Genomic DNA, 27,770 nt, shown 5'->3' on the forward strand with positions numbered 1-27,770 from the left:
TTGGAATGCTGTTGTGGTAAAAGTGTAATGACGTATTTTAGGTGTCATTTACGTACCAGAAAAAAAGGCTATGGTTTAACATGAGCTTGCTGGGTTCTGCCTTATGGAAAGCCATTTGAGCGTTCGCAGTGGTGTAAAAAAAAGGGGGGTGGGGGTGTTGGCTACTTACTGATTTATTTATTTAACGTGTGAGTCACACTACAGTGTTTCTCTTCATCAAACACATTTAAATATTAGTCAAAGACACAAAATGCAGTTTTTAAATGTAGGTTATTATCAGGGGGGTGTATCCAAACCTACAAAATACATAGTCCTGTGTGAAAAACTTATTGCCCTTAAAACTTATAATTGGGTGGACCACCCTCGTCAGCAACAACCAAAATTAAGCAGCAATGAATCTTTTATACCCCACCCTCTTGCTTGCCGAATTCATTTAGTTCATTAACATTGAAGGGTTTTCGAGCATGAACGGCCATTTCAAAACTATGCCACAGAAGATATTAAGGATATTGAATTCTCAAAAAGCATTCCATACTTCCTCTTTGAATGATGCTTGAGCCAGGGTTTACGCAGAAAGAATTTGAATTTAATGAAAACATACAGAAACTTACACCAAGTAAAAAGGAGCAGCATGAGACGTTGATGTTTCCGAGTCATCTAACACCTCTCAAATACTTTGTAGAGATCCGGTAAATTCGCGATCTGCAGCACCGTGCCGTCCTCACTGATGTGTTTGGGAGGACTAATGAGTGAACGGAAAGCCTTGCATAGGATGTGCTCAACGTTCCATCGCCACGATTTCACCTCTGCATCCTGATGTGACAAAAAAAAAAAATCAAGGATCCATCTAAGCTACAAGTATCGTCAAGCATCTCATGTCCTCTGACCTGCTCCTCTCCCGGCTCCACCTCCAGGATGTATTGCTTCCTTATTGAATAGAACACACTGCACTCTTTGCTGAAGTCTCGGAAGCATTCTTTTTCGTTGTCCCAGTTCACCTGCATGAGGGCAAGGGCAACGGCAGTTGCTGTCATGAGAATCAATCATCGAGTCTACGACTAAACTACTCTGCAATCACCTCTGTTGCAAGGCGAAGGATGAACATGGGCAGACCTTCCATGACAGGTGTGTAGTTGTCAATCAACAAGGGTAATCCTCTTAAATTTCCCTGCTGCAGTGCACAATCATTACAGTTCGAGTAAATCACACGACACGTGACTGGGTAAATTGACCTCAACCTGATCTATCTCCAGGGAGAAATAGTCCTCCAGCATCTCGGCTTTCTTCTTCAGGAAGTCCACTATGTACTCAGCCAAGCCTTCTTTGGGTCCATCCTCCTCAGTCCAGCCACTCTCCTCAGAGTCCAGAGCCAACATGGCCAGCTCGTAAATGGAAGCCGGTGTCTAGAATCCCACAAAGGCCGGTTAGGAGCGGGGGGGTGTCACTTGCAAGTCACTTGCTACTTACAGAGAGCCTCAGTACACCAAAGTTTCCAAAATCATAGATGAGGATTTGGTAGAAGAGCTCCTGGCTGCAGCAAGGACAACAATGACAAGTTACGTAAATAGATTTTCCGCACGCACGTGCGTGCGTTTCAGAATACCTTAGCGTTGTGGTGTTGAGCAGGAAGAGTTTAGTGTGATGCTGGATCAGAGTCCACTGGGGGTTGACACAGCCCACAAACGAGTGATTCTGCAGCATCTCCTGCAAACCTGGAGGCACATAAAGGAGCAATTTCTTTTCTCTCGGCTGAAGTGAAATTTAATGACAAAAAAGAAAGAATACTGGCAGTCACACTTATGACAACGCAATTTGACTAAAAACGTATGTGACACTGCTACTACTACCTGACCCTTAAAAAGAAATGGGTCACAGATGATTTGATTTTAAAAAATCTAATAATAATGATAATAAAAAGGCAAGTGAGGCAAGAGTTCACTGTAGCTACTTCATACCTTTGTGTGTGTTGTCGCTAATCTCGGCTCTCAGCTCTTTGACACTGTTTAGTTTGATGACTCGTCTCTTGGGCGTGGCTGGGGCAGTCTTGTCCTCGTCTCGCCCCTCTTCCCCATCCTCCTCCTGCTGCTCTTTCCTGGGACGCTTCCTAGTATGTCAGAGACGCGCATGTTCAACACTTTGTTTAGGCTTGTGTAGGCCAGATGGGGGCAGTAGAAATCCACTAATATTACAGTACATTAAAGTCTGCAAAGTCGTATTCAAGTGTTGAGCGCCATCTATCCTTTTACTTTCCATAGCATTTGTCATCTTTATTGCTGACATGCGCGCACGCAACTAAGGAAAGGAGTCACCTTTGGACATCGTGCAGTTGGTCGCTGCTCTCCTTCTCACTTTTCGGCAGCTCTACCTCCATCTGGTCCAGTGCGTCCAGCATGTCCAGATCATCCAGCTCGACAGCTTTGGACTCGGAATCGGTGCCACTCGGGCCAGCGGGTTCTGACTCGGGAAGCAGCTTCTCCTTTGGCTGGAGGAAGGCATCCAGCTTCTGAGCACGACAGTCAGTCCTCACCATCTGATGCGCGTAGACGCGCTCGCCAGACTCGGACGTGCCACTGGATGACTTGATCTCACCTGCACCACACACAGACAGCCCGGGCAGCAATGTCTGCACAGAAACAAAAGCAAGGCAAGTTTATTCTTCTATGCCATATTCAGCCTAATATGTAAATATTTTCCTACGTCATTTTTTGCCTGGAGTTAGGGTGCACAATATATGCCCATAATGGAAACACACATCCAATAGTACCTGAGTGAAGTATGTGCGTGAAGAGTTGGAGCCTAGCAGCTTGCCCTCAATGTGCTTCTGAACGCTTTCAATGACGCTGTCCTCGTGCAGGAAATGCACCTCGTGCTTGGTGGGTGCACATTCACGTCTACATTCTGAGGGGCGATCTCTAAACTGCGAGAGGTCAGTTCAGACAAAAGGCACGGCGAAGACACTTTGCATGTAGTGGATGTGAAAAAAAAGTATATCAATGCAATTTACAGCAGATATTGGTCGTTTAGTACGTGCAGCAACAATGGCCTGTCTTCTTATGCCAGGCTGTAGGTTAGGGTGTCAAAACGGTAGACTCAAAGAAAAAAAAAAAACAAGACTGGCTACATTTTACGAAAACAGGCTTGACGTGTGTTTAGATTCAACACAAGGATGATCAGCTTGCTTTCATGGAGGACAAAAGAAACTGAATAAGATTATTGTTCAGACTCAGAAATATTGAGCTTTGGAGCATTTTTGTTTAAAAAAAAAGTAAATGATTAATTAATTACCAAAGATAATTATAGATTTGGTGATGACTGATTGTGGTAATGAATCAGTTAATCGTTACACCTGGTTAATCATGCATATATATTTTTTTTAAATAGGAAAATAGCTTAGACATATGTAATGCTCTTTTGCCATTTTCTTTCACCTCAAAAGATACCACTTCAACACACACAAAAAACACAAACACAAACTCAAATTTGGCCAGGGGTGGATAATTTAACTTTAATAAGTCCTCTACAAACTTATTCGATTGTAAAAAGAAAATGCCATTCTATGTCTCCTTTAGAACGCATTGTTACCTGAGATAAAGGAAGGGTGTGTGTCTTGGGCAGATACGCGGCATAAACTGTCTCCACGGCTTTCTTCAGCGCACTCGACTCTACCAGACGGTCTGAAAGATCACGAGCGCCGTTCACAATGCCAATCATTTCAGGAGTGACAACACTCCCTGCATGTTTGGTACTTACGATTGATAAAGAGGACCATGATACATTTCCTGACTGAGTAGTTTGCGTTGGAGATGTAGCCCTTCAGTTGAAGGCCAGCTTCTGGTCCTCGCAGCCAACCTCGATCAGTTCCCTAGGAACAATAGTGATAGCAGCGCGGCGGCGATAAAGTTTTTTTTTTGTTGTTTTTAATCTGTTTCTCTCCTCGAGCTGACTAATACCTGCTGACCGCATTGCCAAAAACTCCCCGAATGTTATCCACCACTGATGCGTTGGGCAAAGTTCTCACATCTGCTACCGTCTCTCCTTGCTGGAAGAGGACACCAAGATGTTTGGAGAGGGGGTTGGGGGGGAGCATTATTATTCACTGAAATACTTTTATGGAATTGTTCCCTCACCTTCTTGACAGAGAAGCTTTTGCCGGAATTGTGTATAGCATACCTACAAAACAGAAAATCCCATACATTGGATGTAGAAAAAGTGCTAACAAAAGCAACTCTTCGATATGCAACAGTTGGCACGGCAGCACCTGCTCACCACCTCGACAATCCTAGAGTACTCATCGCTGGGGCTTTTTAAAGCTTTCCTCCTGGTAGACACATTGTAGAAGAGATCCTCTGCCTGTGCACAGAGAAACTGAATCATCAGCGCACTTCTTCTCAGCGAGCACTATTTTATGTACCGTTGCACAATTTAATGAGACAAAAAAAAAAGACCTGCATCAAGGTTCTGCCTATCTGAAGCTTTTAATGATTTCATTGACACACTCAATGCAGGCAATTTTGCTCCACAATTTTGCTCTCACATGGAGCCAGTCAAATAAAGCAAAATATTTAAATCACGTTTGGGGTTTTTTGGGATTGGGGGCCAATTCGATATTTGGCTGAATAAAATGCCGATAACAGATTAATCAGTTGAAAAACATGCTGTCACTGCCCTATTCTAAATGAACGATGAATATATTGCGAGTTCGAATGATTGTTTATTTGCATTTGCCCTGCATTTACCGCCTCTCGCCTAGAGTCCCGCTGGGATGGGCTCCATGCACAAGCACTATAGAAAATGGATGGAAGAAGTAGTCATGCCCAACTCACCAGTATTTGTGTTCCTGGTTTCCAGCGCAGGGTTTCGGAGGGCCTTTTAGTTTACCATCACTGTAGGCGCCTCTGCAAGACACAAGAAGTAGCAAGGTCATCCATCTGCCTCATTGCGAAACCTATTTTACATGTGGTCATACCTGTAGGCGCATTTGGCATCGGCTGTCTTTGTTGTTATGGTTACGTGGGCGACATGGCTTATACTGGCCAGAGCCTGCAGACGGACACCAGGAAGATGTGTATATTGTATGTATTGTGTTGTTATTATTTGGTATCTGCATTTACCTCTCCTCTGAACCCATAAGTTGCAATGGCAGAGAGGTCCTCAAATGTCTGCAGCTTGCTTGTGGTAAAACGCTCGCAAACTATTTCCATGTCTTCTCTCTGCATCGCAAATAAAGAGGTCTTGGTCAGAGCCTTGTACGGAGCAGTCAGCGCTTCACATAAACATTTGGGTTTGTATTGATTTAGACTCGTGGTTGCTGGCGTGCTATGTGACAAGAGGCACTAACCAAAGAACAGGATCAGAGCAGTAACAGGATCGTGCAACTCCAAATGTTTGACATTGGGTGCATGAACTGTCAATTATTGCTCAGATTACGTCAACAAGATGTGGAAAAACGTAATGTCAATGTTACATTTTTTATTTATGTTCACTCTTTGAGGGCGAAGAGTGACATTCACAACAAAAGGGCATTTGTGTTTGAAAAGACCCGAACACAGATGTTGGAGTTATTTCACTTTGTTTGCATAGGACATATACTGTAGTTACTCCGATATTATAAGATAAGATATCCTTTATTCGTCCCACACTGGGGAAATTTACAGCCTCCAGCAGCCAAAATGTATGTAGAAAGAAGAAAGGAGAAAGAGAAAAAAAACAACAAACATCTGTCAATTAAATACAATATGAACACAAATGGATAAATCGCAGTACTATTTACAATTTTCCTTCACATCATTTGATTATTATTATTATTATGATTGTTATTTATACCAATGATATATTTCAAGTCCAATAATGTGAATTTTTTGCATGCAACCCTCGGCGCGTGCATCCGTGTCCTACCCGAATACCGGTGCCGTTGTCCTGAATCTGCAGCAGTTTCATTCCACCATCTTTAACCGTCACCTGGATGTTCGTGGCCTTGGCATCCAGACTGAAACATTTAAACACACGTTTCTCACTCATTTCGAGGGATGCACACTTTTACTGCTGGCTACGAGTGCGAGTCAGTTACCAGTTTTCAATCATTTCTTTAACAGCGTTAGCAGGGCGCTGAATAACCTCTCCCGCGGCTATCCGATTGACAACCGTCTCGTCGAGCCTCCGGATGATCCCCGCCATCATTAATAGCACTCGCTCAACTCAATTCAGTGTGCTAAACTCGAACGGCCATGCTGTTTACGCTTGTTTGTTTACAAGGTACTATTCGAACGGGGATACGGAAGTTGCGCAGTAAACGAGAGCGGGAATGATAAGAAGACATCTCACTCGCCAAACAAAATGCTGCTGTATTTTTCACTGTGTCTGGTACTTTTGTTGCGATATGGGTATTGCACTTAAACTCTTACAATATAGTTTCCAAAATTAAATACCACTCTTCTGGCCGACTGCATCGGCGCGCGCAGAAAATGGGGCGGGGTCTACCGTCGCTCCATGAAGACGTCATGTCCGTTCTCTTCTTCTTGTGTAAATACAGTACAATATATTGGATAGGCGTGGATAATGGGCACAGATCATGGTGAACGTCTTTGGATGTACTGTACACTAGAGCCATTAACAGTAGGCGATGCTGTGTGCATTTTGGAGCGAATTTACTCTTCCCTCATGATAAAAGTAATTATTGACCGAACCAAATGTGTGTGTGTGTATGTGTGCGTGCGCGTGCTTGCAAACGATGATAGCTACTAAACTGAACTTTGTCGTCAAGCAGGATGACCTCATCAGAATGAAACTCTAAAAGGAGGCTCCCCTGGGAGAGGCGCTGTTGACTAATCCAATCAGGTGGAGTTTTCTGATTTGGTGCAGCCCAAGCGAACTTTGGCCCAGCTTCGTGAAAGTCATTAAAAGTCCCCATTCAAACAAGTCATCATACAGATAATGCAGGATTGGCCTTTGAAGTGGTAGTTGTAGTTTTTTAAATGATATCCAATTATTATAAATGATTTACATTCATGTTCTGGAGATGAAGATGGATTTTAGTCCAATTTTCCACAGTCCCATTTATGAACGCTATATAGTAAATGTGGCTTAAATGGAAAATGAGATGTGGTGGATGGATTGTCCTTAAAGCTTTTAAACTTGATTACTCTGAGTAAAACGTTTTAATTTTGCAGCTCTGTTGCTTTTGGGAGAACAAAAATTAACTTAGAGCTTTACTGGACTTATTATCCTTCTAGCTCAAGTGCATTTTTCATTTCAGACCTTACATTCCAGGTTGGCGTCTACACAGGTGCTGTTTAAGAGAAACAGTACAAGCATTCCAGGGGATTACTTTGAACACCAACTTGGCACAAGCCACTACTTCCACAGCTTGTTGCACGGCTGTTGAGCCTTAGTTTCAGTACAGTCAATAAAACAAGCCTCTGGCATAACCTGAAAGGTCACTGAAAGTATGAAAGGAACCAATTTGAACTGAAACAAATTAATGTCTTTCCATTGTTATGCTTGCTTAGGCGTGTTAACTTTTGTTGCAATTGAAAAATGTTTGCCACAAGTACGACATAAGGACTGTAAGTCGTTTGATTGATTCCAGATTTTTTCTGTCATTTAGATGGGCCTGATTTCAACATGCACTTTCTTGATTTCAAGTTGTGGTGTCTTTACAGAGGTGGTATGGTACACAAGTGGTTTGCTTTTCCGCCTGGCAGCCAGGGTGTCTTGGGTTCGTTACTCAACTAATTAAAAATTCTAACCAAAAGGTAGCAGTAAAAAAAAACTGAATTTAGAAATCAAAAGCTAAAACAAAATAAAGCTTACTTATAATAATAAGTCGTGCATGGGTTTTCACCAAGTACTCCGGTTTCTTTCCACACTTGAAAAATATAGACGTCAGGTTCACAGAAGACCTTGACTTGTCCATAGATGTGAATGTGAATGTCTGTTTATTTATATGGACTGTATAGAAAATGTATGAATGGTATTTTTGCATCAAATGTATATTGGAAGGAAAGGATGTGCATCCTGTACTTGTGTTCGACGTCGTGCAGGAAGAACACCTCCGGAAAACTGTTGTACTCACAGGATGTACCTCGAGAAATGGTACAATAGAACCGACTCATGTAAAATGGAAGGATGGCATCACCACTAAACAAAGTGCTATGGACTGTTTAAGTTATCAGGCAGCCATTATGACGTAAGGGTGAATCATTCAGCGTTTCGCTATCAAGTTAATGTTCAGTTACTTTTGGAAAGGATCAAATAAATGGTATGCAGTGAAAGGTCACAAGTGGTTGTGGATTTTTTTTATAACACTGTTGTAGTGTTGTCTTTGGGGTTTTTGTTGTTGTTTTTTTTTAACAAAGAGCTCACAGTACAGAAGCACAAAGGCCACACCTCTGACGGGTTGCCACTTGTGATGGCAAGCATTTTGGTGCATACAAGTTAATATGATCGCGCCCTTACACAGGAAAACAACAGAAAGTCAAACTTCCTTTTTTTAGGGTGGTATCAAAAAGGCTCTCAGGATCACATTATTAATTGTTTACTCATTTGGGCTCTTCTTGGACTAAAAGGCAGGTTAGACATACTGTATGTAATCTGGAATCCTTCCATACATTCATGAAACTGTGACTGGTCAATGGCTGATATATATTCCACACTAACAACAGCCTTCACAGTGTGATCTGGTTTCACATAAATTTTTTTAATCCTTTCCAATGAGCAAATTCATTTTATCTAGTTAAACACCTCCAAGTTCATCTGGGGACCAGTTAGACACATGACATGACATCACATCCCCTAACAGTACACTGGATTCTATCTTAGAAACATCAGATATTGTGGAAAAGCAATCCTGTGTGGAATTTGTTATGGCCTCTCCAAATGACACATTTACAAGTTACAAGTGCCACTGTTTCCTCTTTATAAAGAGGCTCTTCAAAATTCTAAGTTGTCTGGTTTTTGAGTGTTTTGTTGAAATGCTGCTTTATACAATTTTTTCATCGCATGTGAAAAGCTTTGGATTTTCTCACAAAGGAAAAAAGACCAACAACCTGTCCAACCTCATATGATTAGAATGAATTTTGTGTGTATGCGTGTGTGGAGTTTGAAACCATTTTCTCAAATGAAGCGAATTCGGATCTGATCACCATTGTGCAGTGTAAATGCAATTTGAAGAATCACATTTATGTTGAGATGCATGTAGTTGTGTAACCCATTCACATCAAATTGCAACTTGTTTGCCAGTCCCCTTTTTAATCCTTAAAAATCCCAAACCCAGAGAGTTGTTTTTTTTTCCCCTCAATGACTTCACACATAATAAATGTTGAGCCGTGGCAAAGGGCTGCACTCTAAATTGATGAACCGTTTTAACATTTAATAATTTTTTGTTGTTCAAATTTCACCTAGCTCACGTTAGGTTCAAAGTGTCTCTTTAAGCACTGCAGGTTTGTATTAATTGGTAGTGTGAAGATCAGTCATCACCAATATTTAATACTGGCTAGTTTGGATTATTTGACTCTGTTGTAGTAGTTGGCAGGTCTGTCTCACTTTTTTTTTTAATCTCAGCTCCGTCCTTCCTGTGTGGAGTTTGCATGTCCTCCCCGTGCTTGCACAGATTTTCTGTGTGTACTCTGGCTGCCTCCCACATTCCAAAAGCTTAAATTAAGAACTCCAAATTGCCCGCACACAGTCAATTCTATTGAGCACATTTTACAGAAAAAAAAAAGACTAGATTTGGTCCCAAACTACACAGAGTAAAATTTACACATGGAAGAGAATACAATATTCAGAATAAATTTTCCTCAAAGTAGTGGATTAATTTTACTCCACGGGATGAAAATAAATTTTCATTGGATGAGAACATAAATTACTCATAAAGGAGTCGTTGTAAAGTAAAATGTACTCGAGGAAATTTCCTGAGTAGGAGTGAACCTGAGTGTGAATGATTGTTTGTCTACACGTGCTGTGCGACCGGCTGGCAAACAGTTCAGGAATGCATTCCACATCTCGCCCAAAGTCAGCGTGGATCATCCATGTCCTTAAGTGCTATAGAAAATGTATGGATGGACTCTGGGCTCATTCATCATTGTCAGAATTTCACTTTCTTCGTCTCTCTATTTGAGCATAACCACCTCTACTCTAGGAGACCTCCTGTGCTGCTGCATGGAAGGCTTCACCCAGTAATGAATCTCACAGCTGCTGTGCTTCCTTTTCTCTTTTGTTTTCCAAAGTCACATTTCCTACTGTTGCTCTCAAAAGCACCAGAAATACGTCATTCAATGACAGCATTCTTTCAGTGCTTTACTATACTTTCCGTACAATGACAACAGTATAGACCCCATGACCAAAGATGCCCAAACCGAATATTTTCATCCCGCTGGCTTTAAAGAGAGAAGTCAACCCCCAAATTTTCTGTACAATAATTTGTTCTTTGCGCTCCCACTGTAGTCTAAAGAAGTTATTGTGTTTAATATTGCAAATATGGAATACGAATGAAGTAGTCCAAATGGTGAATGTTTGAACATTCGTTTTAGTCTGCGTGTTTTGGGTAGTGTTTGAAAGAAACAATGAGGGATTGTCTTCAAATCTCCACTTCAGGAGATAGCTTACATCACTTACTTTCCTTTAGTTACATCATAGTCCATCACAAGTCATGTCTATTTTAGGTCTGAGTTTGGAGCAAACTTCACACACAATATTACAACATTTGGTTGCTCCCTCGATCTCCTTCTATGGTTTAAACTAAACATGCAGACAAGGTCTCCAATTCCTTGAATTCCAACTTTCAGGATATTTAAGAATTTAAGAATCTTTATCCCAAGTCAGTTATGGAATTCTGCTAATGGCCATTGTTGTAATAGTTTATGTTGCATGAAAAGAAAGCAACGATTCAAAGTTGACAGAGCACTTAAACACCGTGTGCTATTCCTGTGTGTTGTTTAGACTAACACATTCACACATATGTACATCAACGCATGTGGTATTTATTCATAGGCCAATAGAAGTCTTCTCCACAATCCTTCTCATTCAACCCATTGTTATCGGTTGAAGATCTTTGCCATTTGCTTGTGATGTACACCAAGGCATGGGCGGCACACGCTTTTTTGCAAGCTTCTGAAAGGTTGCCATTTTTTATCTGAAGACAACGATCATTTCCAGTGTCTTTCTTACTGTATGTATGTGTCATTAAGGTTGTGAACTTGTGCGTATATAGGCACCGTACAATTCAAAAAGTGCTGCATTACCATCCGTTGGTGGGTTTGATCGTCCCCCCTTGTTAATTAATTGCTCTTGTAGGAAAGCATGCATTTGTGTACACTAAAGCTACCATGGTAACGGCCTATTCTCTCAATGTGATTCAAATTCACTTTCTGCGGGAGGAGAGTAGACAGTAAATGTAGCTCCTTCGTGAGTTTGTAGACACGGTCCTGCTGAACATACGCACAGGAGGAAAGAAACATGAAGTAATGCAGTGATTATCAAATGTATACTTTGGGGGAGGGGAGGTTAACTCTTTAGAAAATAGGGAATAAGATAAGATAAGATAAGATATCCTTTATTCGTCCCACACTGGGGAAATTTACATACACATAGAGAATAAATGCCAAAGGGAAATGTATGAATACAAATCTTCATAAATGCACACTAATATATCAATATTCATATTTGTCAGTCTCATACTGCTGCAACTATTATTTTAATATGATCATTTAATCTGTTCATTGTTTTGGCGATTAATTATTGAGTGGGATAAAAAAAACGTGATCATTTCCAACCCTTATTTAAAAACAGGACATTATTTCAAATTGACAGTACAGAAATCAAACAGATTATGGTTCAGACACACTTTGTATTTTGCCAGATGTTTGAGAAGCCAGCAGTTTGGGTTTATCAGTCGACTGATCAAAGCAGCATTCACGAGACTCTCAAGGTGAGAAACAGACAGAAAGAAAAAGGGGGAGACTGACTGAGACAGACAGGGAGAGACGGAAAAAAGACTGACAAAGAGAAACAGACGGAGAGAGAGACGTAGAAGCTAGAAAGGGGAAATGGGGGAATAAAGGGGGGGAGTTTGAGAGAGAGAGAGAGAGAGAGAGAGAGAGAGAGAGAGAGAGAGAGAGAGAGAGAGAGGGGGCGGTGCGGTGCTCAGTTGACCTCCTGCACTTCTTCTCGGTGTTAGCTCTCAATAATTGTCGTGTACATGCCTAAAGCGTGACAATGAACTGGTTTAACTAGGTGACAGGAAAAAAAGGATGCGTCAGAACACTTTCGGCAGGTCCCAGTTGTATTAGAGGCGCGACTGGATACGCAGCGACCGGAAACAAGGCCAAATGGCCCGTTTCGAGTTCAAACGACAAGAAGCGTGACGATGACTTGACGTGAACGAGCTCGGTAAGTTAACCGAATAACGCTAGCCGTAGATGTTTTGTTAATGTGTGACCGTGTATGTGTCTTGGGACATCACGGAGTATCACATATGGCCCAAAACATTTTTGTCAAGTATGCTACGTTTTTACCTGTTAGTCGTCACAACAGCTGGTTGACAGAAACTTCTGAACATGGAGCCATGCGAGCGCCATTAGCTCGTCGCTTAATATTTTACCCTTTCTATCGATTCGTCTTGTATCAATGCTTTCCAGTGCGTGTTTGTGGCTTATGCTAAAATGTGGTTTTCGTAAACTCCAGAACGGAGACTCGTGTTTTTGGCCAGAGGGAGGAGCCGCACCCATAACTTTGTACAGTACTGTACTAGAATTTCACCTCCCCTCATTCATTTGTATTTGACCCCCACTTTCAGGAAAATGGGGTGAAGAAACTTGGTGTAATGTTACCAGATTTTGCTCTTTCCAATTTGAAAATATCTTGCTGGGTGTTGAAATAAATACCATATTACTACGTTGTGCAAACAATAAGGGAGCGTACTACTTTGTATTATCTGGAATCAGTGTGATTAGACACTGTACAGTTGTGAAGCGATATCTGATGTAAACACTGTCTACTAGCATTCAATTACATTGACAGTTGATGTCTGAATCGCGTGTCTTTTAATTGTTGGTGTCACATTCCAAAATGGCCTCTGAAGACAGATGCAAAAGCAGACGTTTGTCCTTTTTTCTCATTTATTATTTTTTACATTTTAAAGTTTTTAATTTGTAGTGTTGTTTTGTCTGATATGTATTTAGATGTCGCTGATGGTGTCGTGATACACTCGCCTGACTTGTTGTGTGCGGGCAGTGTGGAATCACTTCCCTCTCAGCGACGGAGTGGATGTGGGTGTGAATGTTTTTTTGTCTCTATATGGGCCCTGCTACTGACTGGTGACCAGTCCGGGCAGTCATCCACCTTCTGCCTAAAATCAGCTGGGATAGGCTGTAGCAACCTCCTGCAACCCTGTTCAGGAAAAGTGGTGTTGAGAATGGATGGATGGATGTATTTAGATGTGAGGGCTCTAATTTATCACGGTTTCTTTTGTTCTTATCATCTCCTCAGCCAGCAATATGGCACGTCGCTCTCAATGTTCCTCTGCTGGGGATAATCCCCTGCACCCTAACTACCTTCCTCCTCACTATCGGGAAGAGTACCGCCTGGCAATTGATGCACTGATTGAGGAAGAGCTGGAAGGATATTATGAGTTTCTCCAAAAAGCAGATGTGGTGGATTTCCTGTCCGCACCTGAGATTCAGTATATTCAGAGCTCAGCCCAGCTTCCTCAGCAGACCTCCTACCAAGAGCAAACTTTTCAAGAGAGTGGAGGAGACAGCTCCTCGGATACATACTGGCCAATCCACTCGGACCTAGATGCCCCCGGCCTGGATCTAGGCTGGCCTCAGCTGCATCTTTTTGGTGGCCCCACGGAGGTCGCCACGTTGGTGAACCCTCCTGAGCCTGACATGCCGAGTATCAAGGAGCAGGCCCGGCGACTTATCAAGAATGCTCAGCAGGTCTTTCTTTGTTCTCAAATAGCAGCAGGCTCTATGACCCTCACAGTGTTGTCACACTTTCATATGTGTTTTTGTCTTCACAGGTGATTGCCATAGTGATGGACATGTTTACCGACGTTGACATATTTGCTGATATTTTAAATGCTGCCATGAGACACGTTGCCGTCTATATTCTTTTAGACGAGCAGAACGTAGATCATTTCATGAACATGGTGTCCAACTGCAGAGTAAATCTACAGAGTATCCAAGTGAGTCTTTTCCAAGTTGCACAATAAACATTTTACCCAAGGCATTTTTTTTACCTATCCTGTTTTCCTAGATAATTAACATATTTTGTCATCACATCTCCCCTTAACACTTGGGTTTACCATTCATTTACAATTTTTCAATCTTTACTGCTATTGTCAGGGCCAAGACTGCCAATAGACTTACGATTAATTTTGCTTAACTGACGTGCATGTCAGATTGCTCATTAAATCCTCTTGAATGCACTTGTTTTGGGAAGCAAAGAATCAATCAGTGATTTATTCGTAGCAATTGCCATTGTGTTTTCTAAAGTACAAGAGAACCTGGACAGTTCACACGGTTAAAAAAAAGGCACAGTTTTAACACATGGACCTCTCCTTCAACAATGTAACAAAGGTCTGCTTATGACAGAGCAAGGAGCACAATTAGGGTTGTCAGTCCTGTAACAATAGCAAAGCAGGAACAAGTTGTCAAAATAACTCACTGAGCCGTAGTCATGTGTTGATTAAGCTTGTGTATGCTCTTCATCCGTAAATATCTACCAATATACCTAAGTAAAGGCGGCCCGGTAGTCCAGTGGTTAGCACGTCGGCTTCACAGTGCAGAGGTACCGGCTTCGATTCCAGCTCCGGCCTCCCTGTGTGGAGTTTGCATGTTCTCCCCGGGCCTGCGTGGGTTTCCTCCCACATTCCAAAAATATGCATGGCAGGCTGATTGAACACTCTAAATTGTCCCTAGGTGTGAGTGCGAGTGCGAATGGTTGTTCGTTTCTGTGTGCCCTGCGATTGGCTGGCAACCGATTCAGGGTGTCCCCCCGCCTACTGCCTGAAGACAGCTGGGATAGGCTCCAGCACCCCCCGCGACCCTAGTGAGGATCAAGCGGCTCGGAAGATGAATGAATGAATACCTAAGTAAATTGATAAGATAATCTTTTATTGGTTCAAAAAGAGAAAATTAAAGTGATAAAGCAGTACAAGGTAGAGCAGTACACAGGTACAAATGACCAAAACAATGATGACATTAGTGTTATTTATTTATAGGGCTGTTGATTATTTTATGGATTATTTCACTGAGTAATTGAAAAATTAGATAACATTTCATTTTTGCGTATTACAAAACAATTTTTTTCACTGATTACTGTTCATTGGTCCGGTCATTGTTTTCCAATGTAAAAGTAAGTTGTAAGTCGGACATTGTTGTAAGTTAAACAATGTCCCTCGCTAATTACTTGCTAATTGAAATAGTTGTCAATGTGATAATTAGTTGGCTGTCGATTAATCCATTAACTTTGACACAAGTACTTATTTACAATAACTTGTTTTGTTTTGCATGAATACGTAAAATGGACAGCAAACATTCATCCATTTTCTAAACCGTTTATCCTCACAAGGGTTGCTGGCGTGCTGGAGGCTATTGCAGCTGTCTTCGGGGTACACCCTGAACTGGTTGCCTGCCAATCGCAGGGCACACACATGCAAACAACCATTCGTGGTCACACTCACACCTAACGACAATTTAGCGTGTTCCATCAACCTGCCATGCATGTTTTTGGAATGTGGGAGAACCTGAGGAAAACCCACACAGGCACGGGGAGAACATGCAAACTCCACACTGGAAGGCTTGAGCCGGAGTTGAACCCTGCATCTCTGCATTGTGAGGCCAATGTGCTAACCAGTCGCCCACCGGGTCGCCTTACAGCAAACATAAAAAGTCTAAAAAGCCCCATTCAAATGACAGATTTTTGTGATGTATAAATGATAACAAGGGAAGTCATTTGAAAACCTTTTCCACCAAGAATGGTACCTCTAAACTGTCCAGAAAATTGAATACAATTCTAAGCTTTTCAAGCGTGTAAGTAAAATAAGCAACTAAAATAATTGCCCATAGCCTCTTAAAAGTGGAGCTCCAGCTGTGTTCAAAATTAAACAATCACATTCAAAGTAATTTAAATGCAAATCAGAACACTTTTGCCACCTTCTGATAACCCTCTCAAAAACTACAGATGTTCTCGTAGGTGATTCCTGATGTCTTTTTAGTCACATTTTACAAGCCAAGGATCACAGAGAGCTCCCATAGCATCTGGGAGATCAAAATTAAGAGTTAGGAGAAGGGGGCAAAATAAATTTTAAGGCATTAAATATGCCCTGGAACACAATAAAGACCATCATCAAGTGGCACAACAGTGACATTACCAAGAACTGGACGTCCTTCCAAAATTAAAGACGAGACGAAAACTTTTCAGGAAGGCTACAAAGAGGCAGAGAGCAACATTGTAGGAACTTTAATATAGGAATTTCTGATTATAACTTGTTATTTAGTACATTTGGTAACATCTCCCTTCTTCTTCATATGTCTGTGCTAAGCAGTTGAGTAGGAAGACATGATAGCAAGATGGAACCCTTATCTTAGAAAGTTAAAAGTCAAAGCCCGATTCGGAGTTCCAAAACGCATGTGGGTAAATGTGTTATCGTCTGATGAAATCAAGGTTGAAGTTTTCAGCCAAAATTCCATAAAGGATTTTTGGCGCAAAGACATCACAACAACAACAAACACACACGCGGCACCTTCAGTGAAACATGGCATTGGTAGCATCATGCTTTGGGGATGTTCCTGAGCTGGAATTGGGGCTTTAGTCAAGGTGGAAGGAATTACAAAAACTTCAAAATACCAGTCAATGTTAGTATGAGGCTTCTGCTAGAAAGCCAAAGATTAAGAGGAACCTTCAGCATGATGATGACCCAAATCAGAGATGCCTTTACGTGGGCAGCACAGTGGACGACTGGTTAGCACATCTACCTCACAATGTACAGGTCCAGGGTTTGAATCCGGGCCCCACTCTTCCTCTGTGGAGTTTACATGTTGTCTCCGTGCTTTCGTGGGTTTTCTCTGGGTATTTCGTTTTCCTCCCTCATCCCAAAAACATGCATGGCAGGTTAATTTGGACACTCTATATTATTCCTGAGTGTGATTGTGAGTGTGAATGGTGGTTTGTCTATGTGTGGCCTGCGATTGGCTGCCACCAGTTCAGGGCGTACCCCGCCTATTGCCCAAAAAACAGCTGGGATAAGCTCCAGCACGCCCGCGACCCCTCATGAGGATAGTTTTATGTTACTCAATGTTACTTTTATTTTTTTTAAGCAACATATTTAGTGTGACACGCACACGTACATGTAGCTGTGTGGACTCTTCATTTTATCCTGCACAAGCCTATAAATAATTATTTAAATGTATTGTGGACCATGAAATCATGTGTCGAACAGAGGAATCCTTCTTTCTATTGTAATGCTTAAATGGGCCATTTAACCAAATTAGTTCCATTTGCATCCCCAGGCAATTCCATTAGAATACATTTTTATAAACACACATTGATGTACTTTATTTGGTATAAATTTAGCATTCAATTAGTGGAAAAGTCATCACTATGGTTCAGGGTATTTACAAAAAAAAAACAGGTTTTACTTTTCAGCGCAGTTCAGTTTTGCTCAGGTGAACTTGTGAAGTAGTCATTGTTTGTGCAGTTCTGTACTTTATATATTTGGAAGAATAATGCAATATTGCCCGACTGCTTTAATTTTGACATTAATACTCCAATAACTCTTACAGTTTCTACGTGTAAGAACTGTGTCGGGCATCACTTATCACTGCCGCTCAGGGAAATCCTTCAAAGGACAGATGATGGATCGCTTCTTGCTGACAGACTGCAGGGCCGTACTGAGTGGGAACTACAGGTAATGTTCCAACACACTACGGACAGTTAAACAAGAAATTAGATGTTCATATTTCATTAAAATTAAGCGTGAACGACTGAATTTTTAAAAATAGATTTTCATTGTTTTTCTACAGCTTCATGTGGTCTTTTGAGAAACTTCATCGTTGTATGGCACACCTTTTCCTCGGACAGCTTGTATCGACTTTTGATGAAGAGTTTCGGATCCTCTTTGCTCAGTCACAACCATTCTTGACTGATGCGCCTTCCGCGACGGAAGACATCGGCCTTTTACAAAAGAGACAATACCCAAGTAAAATAACTTCACTCATGTACAGAGAGCCCAGAAAGTTGGTACCGATGGACATGTCTCATACAGAGGATTGGACGAAGCCATCATTTGATGAACAAATGGAACCTGACTGGAGAATGTTGCACATGAAGAGGGGCGGATCTTTCCATGGTCCTGCTGATTTGTACAGTCGATTTCCATCACAGCAGTCAGGAACGGAGCAGCAAGGTCCCTCCAAGTTTCCCATGATGGAAAACCCTGCTTTGAAACGCCACATTTTTGCTGAAGGTGTTCATGGCAGGTACAATTACCCATTCGCAACTCAACCCACAGCAGACTTTGAGGCCCGGGGAAGGCTGTTTCACAGGGGGCAACAGAAAAATGTGGGACCGGGTCCTGAAGTCGATTACAAGGGCCCTGAGAAATTCTGGAGCCAAAACTATCGTGCTGCAGAGCAGTACTCTGAATCGGGTTTACCACAAGAGATGCAGCCATTCGATAACTTTGACCCTGTGCTTAACTATTTATCATCCACCAAAAATGTGGACTTTGAGCAGGTCTCAGAGAAATCACAACCTGCTGCAGATTTGCCTTTAAATTTATCTCAGCCCACTGGAGATGACAAGCAGTTTTTCCAAGAGCCGAACACTGACCGCAAAGACCCCATGGTCAAGCGGGGTTTAAGGAATTGGCGAATTAACTCCTACCTCAGTGCATATGATAATCCAGGAGATGAAGGGCTGCCATTGATGCCACCCCAGGCAGGAGATCCTTTTGAGGACCAAGCTAACCCCCTACCGTTAACAGTACCCGTCACAGAATTCTCGATTTCTAAAATTCCAAATGTCAGAGAGTTTAAGATACCTGCCATTCCAAGAGTAAGTCAGTTGCCATCCTATGCCAAAGCTTTTGCACAGGAACCCGAGCAGTCAACTAAATTGCCACAAGAAAGTACTACTGTGCCAGCTGACAACAAAACAACACCAACCCCCTCAGAATCATCGTCAACAACTGAAGGGGAGAAATTCGAAGAGGGAGAACAAAAGGAACCTAATACTGCTGTGCGAAAGGATGAGTCATTTCGGAGAAAATACAATGCAGCAATGCCAAGAAGCTCGAGGTTAAGATCATCTCTGATATTCAACTCTCTAGAGCAGCATACAGCAGGGCAACGAGGTGACGAAAATGGCAAAAATGAGACTGAGCAGGCAAAACTACCTTTTGGTTCCCCGGTTTTGGGACGAAGGTTAGCTGCAAGAGAATCTTTTGGATGGACTCGTTACTTGAAGTCATTTGACAGCTCTGTGCCTGAAGCCTCCAAACAAGAAGCAAACAGTAAAGCAGAGGATAAAGATTCATCCAAGGTAGATTCGAAGAATTCCTCCGAAAATCTTGAGGTAGAAGAACCATTAAAACGTCCAGATACTGAACAAGTAAAAGTATCTCCAGCACCATCCAGATTGAAGCGGTCTGACTCTGATGTGGCAAAAACCGATCAAGCACCCATGTCTTCGGCGAACAATCTGTCGTCTGTCGATATGAGTGATCCCGATAACAGACTCATGTTTTTCAAAGAGCTGGCAGCAAAACGCAAAGCTGCTAAAGCTGCAGAAGATGAAAAGAGAACAGCGGAGACTGTCATGAAAGCATCAACAGATCTTGAAGGTGTTAATGTGGAAAAGCAGGACGCTGTACCCCTTGAGGGCGGGAAAGGTGATATGACTTCACAAATGTCAATTTCGTTATCATCAAGTGTCACGACCAAGGATTTAAATAAAACAAAGTCCACAGAGCCAACTGTTGATGTCAGTGATGAGGCAAACAAGCAAGAGGGCCAGGTCAGTCATCTAACCGCTATGCCCCAAAGCTCAAAAAGTGAACCACCTAGAGTCTCCGCTGATTTTAAAAAGTTACAATTGGGGAACAGCCAAACGGCAGCATCTTTATCTGTCTCTGCAGAGGCTCGTGAGTGTGACTCAGAAGACCCAGAGCTTCACAAAGCTGCCTTGAGTGAGTCTAGCTTGAGTCAACAACCCATTTTAACAAAAGAAACGCATGCTAATCTTCCATCGCTTGAGCGTGTTACCGATAAAAGTCTATCACCGGTTCTCAAGTCTACGTCACATGAGTCCACATTATTTACTCCCAGTATGGGCGATTCAGTATCATCTTCTGTATCTACCATGGTTACTTCTAACAACCAAACTCAAGACTCATCACAGGTCAAGACCAAGGTGGCATCTTTTCCTCTGGCATCACAGTCTAGCAAAGTAGCACAACCAGATGCAAAAAGCTCTAACTCTGAACACCCGCCATTCATTGGTACTCATCAAATCACATCCAGTCCTCATGACTCTAACATAAACTCACCTAGCATGCAGTCCATAACTTGTACCAAAATACAGCTGGGGGAGTCGGCCGTTGGCTCCCCACCTAGAGCCATCCAGTCTACTGAGGAAAAATCATCATCTGCTTTTGAGCCATCTGGAGATTCACAGGAAAATTATGCAGCTGGTCCAATTGTAGATGAATCTGGATTGTCACCCATTGTCGTTCCTTCATCTCTCAGACAAGACAAAGGTGACATCCCAAGTCATCGCCTCAGTTCTTCACCACTCGAATCCAATATATTCGGTCTTCAAAGTCATTCTAAATCTGATCTAAAAGAATCCAATCTTCCACCTACTCTCGAAGACTCATCTCAAGAGCCATTAACACAAGCAAATTGCCCTTCTGAACCTAACCCAGAAGAATCTTTGGCTCCTGATGTTACTGATTTATGTTCATCTGTGTTGCATGGGTCCTCTGACTCCAACTTTTTAACCAATGGGAATCCAACTGACATACACAAAATTACAATGCACCCTACCTCTATTGTCACATCTGTTTCGGCCGAGCCCAACGTCAAGCTTCACTCTGATCAATTTGAAGTCTACACAACAGAATTAGCTGCGCCTCTTGGTAGCAATAGTCTGGGCTATCAAAATGATGCCAGCAAAGATTCGACATTGCCTATGCATTGTGAAAATAAAACAGAGGACAGAGAAACTACAAGTACAGTTAGCAAGAGTCCCGCACAGCAATCTGATTGGAGTGAAAGAATGAATGAAGCAGCAGGGCAAAATAAATGTTCAGGAGTGACAGCAGAGGAAGGGGTACCATCATCACAACAATCCAAGCAGCCAAAGTCAAGCCAGTCTCGCTATCACTCATCAACCGCCGGTGTGCTCTCAAGCAGCAACCTCCGAGACGATACAAAGCTGCTGTTAGAACAAATTTCGGCCAGCAGCCAAAGCAGGAACGAGTCTACAAAGGAAGCACCAGTCACTGATGATGAGAAAGAAGATGAGGCTGACAAAAATGCCAAGAGGGAAAAAGAAAGAGAGATTGGGTCACTCAGCAGCAACGTGTCAAAGTCGTCTCAGGACCGTGACAAGCTGCTGGAGAAACTCCAAAGCATGAGGAAGGAGAGGAAAGTTTACAGTCGCTTTGACGTACGTTGAACTATTCATACAATATTTTTCCACACATGAAGATTTTTGTTCAATTCTATAACAAGGACTCTTTCTTTCTCTCGCTTTCAGATGACTTCTTAACTGGGATCCAGAGAGAAAGCTAAGAGAAAAGATTAGAGACTGAATTACAGCAGAAACCTGACATGCTGACTAAGACATTTACATGAACAGTAACGACCAATAGGGTAGGATTTCTATTTGTCAATCACTATCAGTTTAGTCAGTGTAGGAGTGCGTTTGCTGACGGTTGACCGTGCACATGTACGTGATAAGATGTTTTAATGAGACGAATGGGTAAAGTGCAATTTGTTAGAACTGATAATTGGAGGTGCCCTACACAGTACGTGACATTTTACTGCAGTGGTGTCCACAGTACTTACAATAGAGTTACTGTTTGCCCCAAATGGAAAACGCTAGAGTTTTGCTGGCTTGTTTAGAATAGTGATCGTAAAATCTGTGGTTTTATAACACTGGGGTCTTAAAAATACATAATTATGATGAAGTAAGACCATCAAGTTTATTACCAATTGGTTGGATGAAACTAGCTTTCCAAAATAGAAGTCAATGATGTCCTTCTGAGCTATTTAGTCGTGGTGCATGTACAGAATTTGTTGTGAAGTATCTTCTGCCATCTGGTGGTTCTGAAGTATCTTCTGCCATCTGGTGGTTCTTTATGTAACTCAAGCCCCCCCCCCCCACACACACACACATCTACATTGTTGTTCTCATAACTTAGGGCAAACCAAAATGTTACCACATTGGTGACTTGTTGGAAGTTTGATGAAATGCCACATAAATGTCTCACTTATTTCAGCAAGAGTTGATTATGTTGCATAAATGCCTGTTACTTCTGAACAAGTCAACTCATGTCTGTCTTGTTTTTCCCCTGAACTCATAAGGAGGTATGGGAAAAATGAGATAAAAATTCAGAGACTTCCAAACCTGCTTGCTATCTTTGAGTGAGTTTAGAAAATCAAATTACATATATTTAGAACAGGTATTTAATACAATAATATTGATCGAACGTTGGAAACAAGAGGACCATAAGTGTGAAAGAAACAGCCACATCTTAAAGCTGATGTTATCTTTGTTAACAAAATACCGTTTTTATTATCTTCCTTTAGTGTTGCTTTTTTGTAAATGTATTTAATCTAATAATGAAGGTATGCATTAATGGAGCTCCATTTTATAAGAAACCAATACAAACAAGTTATATAAAAAATATAAAATCTGTTCAGCGCGATGTGATTATCATGCCAACCTTTTTTGTGTGTGTGCGTTGTGATGGCTCAACAAATTTGGCACATTGTTGGTGTATTTTTGCAGATTATAAGTAATCCATATTCCTGTTTTAGCAATAAAAATACATTTTCCTGGAGGGACCTCAAAGCCATGCCATGTACATTGATGAAGTTCATGTAGCAGTAAATGACAAACTGTTGTTTTATATTTTGTAAGTTGGAGAAACTGCTTTTGTGCCTTTGTATTCTTCTGAAAATGTGCCTCAATTATAACATCTGTAAAATGAAACAAAGAAAACTAACGAAATTGAATTATATTTTAGGTACATTTAATGGATGTCTGGTCTTCTAGACAAAGTGCTGAAAATAAAATGCTTTCAAAATGTTCATTTTAGATATTTTTGATTAAGATGATAATCCTGAGTGAGTACAGAGCTTAATGCATGTATTATAGCCGTCCTAAAGTAACAACACTGGTAGTAACCAGAATGGTATTGTGTTCATATAGTGGTGTACCTGTAACGTGTGTGTTGATGCTCCACTGTTTGGTTGAATGTTATGCTTTTTGCAGTTTCTAGCTCTTAGACCAGGGCTGCCCATTACGTCGATCCTGATTGACCGGTAGATCTAAGACAGGTCCCAAGTAGATCCGAGGAGTGTCAAGGAGGAAAAAAACAAACAGCCATTTGTGTGTCTTTGTACATGTTAGTAATATTTTTTTGTGTTAATGTACGCTGCACCCTAATGATCCTATCAGTCTCATTCTCACAAAAAAATAAAACAAAGCAGGTAAATCTTGAATTTACGATGGCGTGTGATTGCGTCACCGGAAGTTGTTAGCGCTCAGCAGTCTGCAACTGTAGCTTGTGATCAGAGCTGTTGCGCTCTATCTTTTATCGTCATTATTCTCATTCAGAGTTTGTTTCGTGTACAATTCACCGAGGGCACTGGCAAAGAATAGGAATCTAGGAGGGTCCAGTGAAGCACTTTAAAATGGTACGTGTGAGCTACGATAGTGCATCGCAAGCCTCAGTTTCAGGCTGTTTCTCATCTTAGTGTGTGTGCGTGTGCGTGTGTGCGCGTGCGTGCGTGCCGGTAAGGGTAGATCCCGGGAGGTTAGTTGATCGAAAATTAGCTCTTCGGTCCAAAAAGTTTGGGCACCCCTGTCTTAGACAATTCCACCGAGCTTTCTGAAATATGGGTATAATAAGATTAGTTTCTTTTGAAACGGCTCATTTGTGTTCAAAATAGTAATACATCAAAACTTCAGCATTCAAATATTTCTTGACCCCTGAACGGTCACTCTTTTTTTTTTATGTCGTGCACTCAGAGAAATTAATTATGGCATAGTTTATTTTGAAGTATTTCATCTTTGATTTTATTTCAAACATACATTTTCTTTGTATACAGATTACTATTAGCATAAATCTGTGAATTTCAAAACTAATGAAAGGGAATCAGTTAAGACGTATGAATCTAGGCTAAAGATGGCAGGCTGTGACTTAACCAATATTCTTGTCATTAAAATGTATCAAATTGCTTTGCATTTGGGGTTGACGTCAATATTTCAGTGTGTGTGCTTCACATTTCCAGTAGGTCGCGGTAACGCAAGCCGTTTGTCAGCAGGATTTGAACTTGACAAGAAGACGGACTTTTCCCAACATGCCCCCGTGCATTTGTAAACGTTAAAAGAATTCTAACACTTTTGGTTGTTGCTAATTGTTTTCACGTTGATGTTACTTGTCTGTGTTCTCCTTCTGTGTGTGTTTTACTCACCTCCTGTGCATAGTGTTGTTGCACTGTAAACTAATTTGGTGTTCAGTTGAATGACTCCCCTGATCATTAACCTTCTTCATTGGAGGAAGTCGTGGGTATGCTCTGAGCTACGATTGGTTTATCTAATGAGCTCTCTTTGTGTGCCAAGGCAATCCTCACAAGTTTATGTATAACTGATCTTTGCCGTAATATCAGAAATAAAGCATCCAGATCTTTTTTTTTCATCTGAATATTTAGAATACATTTGCTGAGCACTGTATTTCTGATGTAGAATAATATTAATTACCGGTACTGTCGCCTGCATGCATGACTTGGAGTCATTTTATAATGCCGCAATAAGACATTTTGGACCTGAGGGTTTAACTTGTACGAGATATTTTACCTTACACTGTACTTACGTCAGACTTCTCTTGCAAAACCGAGGAAACGCGATTAAGCTCAATGAGAATAAAACAGGCATGAAGTCACATGCTGCAGAGCGCTGCTTATGAAAGACACACTCTGCTGTACAGTACTTCCTAATGAACAGTGGGTCTCTTGTGTCTGCATTGAGCTGCACCTTTGCACTAATCTTCTTTCCATTTTTCATGCTCCAGCCTGGAGTTTGTGTCAGTCTTGACTTTATCCAGATTTTGCCGAGTGGAAATCTGTTTTAATATAAAATGACTCCAAGGCCAAAGGGAGTTTACCACATCGCTGCTTTCAGCTGGTATGCTTTTGTTGTAATGACTCTGGCTGCAAAGGATGGAGAGGAATTACCACCTGGGATCTTTGTGTATGGGGGACCTTGGAAATACCTCACGTTTTTGAATTTAGTAAGTACAATATTGTTGAATAGTCCAATATGATTGAAGGGAAGCGCATATTAAAAATCATATGACATCTTACTTACTATATTTCAGTTACTGCAAATGTTATTCTTTGGGCTGGCTGCGGTGAGCGATCTTCAGGACGGAAAAAATTTGAATAACACGCTGAACAGATGTACAGATCTAATATTCTCTGTTTTTGCCTTCCCAGTGGGCATGGTGAGATATGTATTAAGAATATTATTTTATATATATATATAACAAATCAATATAACTTACATTAAGTCTCGTTTAGTTTGTTGTTGTTCTTTTTTGGGCTATATTTGCCTATGACAGAGAGTTGGTGTACCCTGCAACAATTGACGCCTTCCTCCCTCCTTGGATCAACCATGCGATGGTCTGGAAAATATGCATTTTCAGCACTTTATGACAATTGATATAATTCATGTTCTTGTAATTACTCATTTCTCCCCCGTTTTCTTAGCATACATTTGTCCTTCCTTTATTACTTGGAGAAATTCTGTTGCAGCCACATGCCTACCCACAAACAAAGAATGCACTTGCCACACTGGGAGTAGTGGGCATCGGTTACCTATTCTGGTAAGTAAGCATAATATAGACTGAAATGATAACAAAGAACCAAACTACTGTTGCATCAGCTTTAATTGACATCCATAACTTTGATCTGTTTTCTTCCCATGAAATTCAAGTTTATATCCATGCATCTGGACGAGTCCAGAAAAAGGGTTTTATTTTCCATGATAGCCAACACACACGTATTGAGACAAAACACTGTTAGATGATCTAGTACACAGGTGTCAAACTCAAGGGCTCAGCAGCCACAACTTACCCACCACATCTTTTTGTGTCCGACAAAAATAAGGTGGACTTCACAGTTTTTATAAACGGATTTTTTAAAAAACATTTTTTCAGAACATTCATTCTAAGTGAGCAGTTTTTCTTCACTTTTGACTGTAATGACAAACATTTTCCCCCACCATATCCCCTCACACAAATGAACAATAATTTTGTATTAAAATATTTGTCCTATTTTCCATGACATCTGATTATTTCAAATTCAATTTGTTGTTAAAAATACATATAAGACATAACAATGCTGGTATAATGTGATTTTGACAGTCGTAACAGCCCACTGGAGGAAACTTTAACTACAATGTCATCTGTGGGAAAAAGAACAAACAAAAAATAAAACAGTGTCTCTGATTTATGGCAGTGAAACCCCTTTCCTCTTCAGGATTCTCTGGGTGTACTTCTCAGCGGGGATTTGGGTGTATCCCCTCCTTGGGCATTTCAGTGCTGTTGGTCTGCTGGGCTTCTTTTGTTTTAACATGTCTGTGGTGACCTTGCTCTACCTTCTTGGAGACAAACTCAACAGCAGCGTGTGGAAAAACCGACTTCATCAATACTGACAGAGGAAATATCAACAGGGCCCTGATCATTCATAGACCTGAAATTTTTGTTTTTGTTTCAAAGGAAAAAAAAACAAAACATTATTTTCTATTGCTATACGCTGAATAACATTCAATACAATACATCCTGATTTATATAGTGCTTTCACAATAGTTCAGGAATAATTCTTTGCAAATATTAAAGTTGAACATTACAGAAGCGCTAACAATTGCAATGTATGAAGGGAGTCCATGTCAGCACTTCCTCGTTAATACTGACTATACCTTACAACTGTAATGGTCCAGTTTTATGTCAACATTTAAGTTTTCCCATTTAAGTGTAGACAAAACCTCAACAACGGCAAAAGTAAATTAAAAAAAAAAGCCAAATAAAGCAAGTTCAAGAGACATCCTGTGTCTGCCATTTTCTTGTCAACGTCAATCTTTTCCATCTATAAAATTATGGATTTAAACTGCAAAATCACTCTGTCTATGCATGTCCAACCTCAGTGTAGGGCAATTCATGATGAAAGATTTTAGCCCGTGTAGGAAGGAACTGTGGTGACTCAAAGCACCGTTCTAAATGGTTGGAAGTAGTCAGCATTGAGTCATTCACTTCACCTTCAGCACTGTTGTGTTCTTAAGTCAATGTGCACGTCTGGTCATGTCATCCGCCTTTGAGGTCTCTGTAGCCTTTAAGATGGTGGAGGTAGTTTGGATCTGCATCTACCAGTCCAACTGAAAGGATCTTGGCCAGTAAATTGAGATCTCCCTCACTCAGGTCCTTCTGTTGATCACAATAACATCAATTCTGGAATCTCTGTTATGAAAAGCACCTGGAG

General features: G+C 41.2%; 3 protein-coding genes across 4 annotated transcripts; 2 read left to right on the top strand and 1 right to left on the bottom strand.

Annotated features, from left to right (window-relative positions):
• Nucleotides 1-564: 564 nt before the first annotated feature.
• mlh1 (mutL homolog 1, colon cancer, nonpolyposis type 2 (E. coli)) lies at nucleotides 565-6,500 on the bottom strand. Its single transcript, XM_052080089.1, is given in 23 exon segments — nucleotides 565-813; nucleotides 888-998; nucleotides 1,079-1,171; nucleotides 1,239-1,403; nucleotides 1,468-1,531; nucleotides 1,604-1,712; nucleotides 1,956-2,104; nucleotides 2,310-2,623; nucleotides 2,765-2,874; nucleotides 2,877-2,917; nucleotides 3,583-3,599; nucleotides 3,601-3,674; nucleotides 3,751-3,819; nucleotides 3,822-3,862; nucleotides 3,951-4,039; nucleotides 4,128-4,170; nucleotides 4,259-4,350; nucleotides 4,824-4,840; nucleotides 4,843-4,895; nucleotides 4,967-5,040; nucleotides 5,112-5,210; nucleotides 5,896-5,986; nucleotides 6,068-6,500. Coding segments are annotated over 23 exon segments (2,181 nt in total). The 5' UTR covers nucleotides 6,178-6,500; the 3' UTR covers nucleotides 565-657.
• Nucleotides 6,501-12,093: 5,593 nt separating this feature from the next.
• On the top strand, nucleotides 12,094-23,321 carry fam83ha (family with sequence similarity 83 member Ha). 2 transcript variants are annotated; one of them, XM_052081248.1, is made up of 6 exons: nucleotides 12,094-12,384; nucleotides 13,483-13,934; nucleotides 14,018-14,182; nucleotides 17,784-17,908; nucleotides 18,024-21,672; nucleotides 21,763-23,321. In XM_052081248.1, the coding sequence occupies exons 2-6, from the start codon at nucleotides 13,491-13,493 to the stop codon at nucleotides 21,772-21,774; spliced, it is 4,395 nt and encodes a 1,464-aa protein (XP_051937208.1). In that variant the 5' UTR covers nucleotides 12,094-12,384; nucleotides 13,483-13,490; the 3' UTR covers nucleotides 21,775-23,321. The 2 variants fall into 2 exon arrangements, with proteins under 2 accessions (XP_051937208.1, XP_051937209.1); XM_052081249.1 differs by lacking the exon at nucleotides 12,094-12,384 and having other exon boundaries at nucleotides 13,795-13,934; nucleotides 14,115-14,182.
• Nucleotides 23,322-24,197: 876 nt separating this feature from the next.
• LOC127610808 (androgen-dependent TFPI-regulating protein) lies at nucleotides 24,198-27,287 on the top strand. Its single transcript, XM_052081252.1, has 5 exons — nucleotides 24,198-25,525; nucleotides 25,613-25,738; nucleotides 25,815-25,916; nucleotides 26,004-26,119; nucleotides 26,775-27,287. The coding sequence occupies exons 1-5, from the start codon at nucleotides 25,373-25,375 to the stop codon at nucleotides 26,947-26,949; spliced, it is 672 nt and encodes a 223-aa protein (XP_051937212.1). The 5' UTR covers nucleotides 24,198-25,372; the 3' UTR covers nucleotides 26,950-27,287.
• Nucleotides 27,288-27,770: the final 483 nt, after the last annotated feature.

This window comes from Hippocampus zosterae, chromosome 11, assembly GCF_025434085.1.
Source record: "Hippocampus zosterae strain Florida chromosome 11, ASM2543408v3, whole genome shotgun sequence".
NCBI classification, from domain to species: Eukaryota; Metazoa; Chordata; class Actinopteri; order Syngnathiformes; family Syngnathidae; genus Hippocampus; species Hippocampus zosterae.